At 45.8% G+C, this 1161-nt stretch overlaps 1 protein-coding gene across 2 annotated transcripts in view; it reads right to left on the reverse strand.

Moving 5' to 3' along the window:
• The window catches only part of ABCA3 (ATP binding cassette subfamily A member 3), a 52580-nt gene that overhangs the window by 20282 nt on the left and 31137 nt on the right, over positions 1–1161 (reverse strand). For both annotated transcript variants that reach the window (XM_021709250.1, XM_008051323.1), the window contains exon 17: positions 388–486. In XM_021709250.1, the coding sequence (XP_021564925.1) occupies positions 388–486 (99 nt within the window). The remainder of the gene's footprint in view (positions 1–387; positions 487–1161) is intronic.

Raw genomic sequence — 1161 nt, forward strand, 5'->3', positions numbered from 1 at the left:
TTTTTTTTTTTTTTTTCGAGCTGGGGTCACCCAGGCTGGACTGCAGAAGCATGATCACAGCCACTGCATCCTCAACCTGCTGGGTTCAGGTGATTCTTCCGCCTCAGCTTTCCAAGTAGCTGGAAGAAGTACAGGCTTGCGCCACCATACCCAGCTAGTTTTTTGATTTATTGTAGAGACAAGGTCTCACCAAATTGCCAAGGCTGGTCTCAAACCCCTGGGCTCAAGCAATTCTCTCGTCTCTCTCTCCCAAAGTGCTGGGATTACAGGCGTGAACCACTGTGTACAGCTAGATCTTAATCCAGGACTGTTTATTGCTGTACTTAAACAAAGTCTCCCACAGTGTGGGGTCATGTCCTGGATGAGTGAAGACACATGTTTACTGACCGAAGGAAGACTTCCTCCATGGTGGTAACGGAGGCCCCGAAGCTGGCGATGCCCAGCTCCTTCTGCTTCTTCTCCAGTGTAGCAAAAAGACCTTCGAACCTGAGAAAAAGACCCGAGTGATGAGTTGCTTCTCAATGACTTCCTAGATAATTTGTTCCTGAAGAATAACCTCTGTGTGAAGAAGGAGGGCCCACAGGGAATCAATTTCTTGAAAATGCCATTTATTTCTTATTTTTTTGAGTCAGGGTCTTACTCTGCCACGCAGACTGGAGTGCAGTGGCACGATCACAGCTCACTGCAGTCTTGATCAGGTTCAGGTGATCCTGCTGCCACAGCCTCCCGAGTAGCTGAGACTACAGGTCTGCGCCATCACGCCCAGGTCATTTTTTTTTTTTTGGTAGAGACGAGGTCTATATTGTTCAGGCTGGTCTTGAACTTCTAGGTTCAACCAGTCCTCCCGCCTCAGCCTTGCAAAGTGCTGGGATTACATGTGTGAGTCACTGCATCCAGCCAAAAGTGATATTTAGAAAAATAAAAATAAAAAGTTACGCTCCATGGTTTGATTCCCTGATTTTTAAAATTTTTTCTTCTTTTTAAAAAATACTTAAGGTTTTGTCAAAAGACATGAATAAAAAGTGGGCAAAAGACATGAATAGATACTTCTCAAAAGAAAATATATGGAGGCTGGGCATGGTGGCTCAAGTCTGTAATCCCAGCACTTTGGGAGGCCAAGGCAAGAGGATTGCCTGAGCTCAGGGATTCGAGACCAGCCTG

Source organism: Carlito syrichta, unplaced genomic scaffold (genome assembly GCF_000164805.1).
Source record: "Carlito syrichta isolate Samal-C Ts95f unplaced genomic scaffold, Tarsius_syrichta-2.0.1 Scaffold169692, whole genome shotgun sequence".
NCBI classification, from domain to species: Eukaryota; Metazoa; Chordata; class Mammalia; order Primates; family Tarsiidae; genus Carlito; species Carlito syrichta.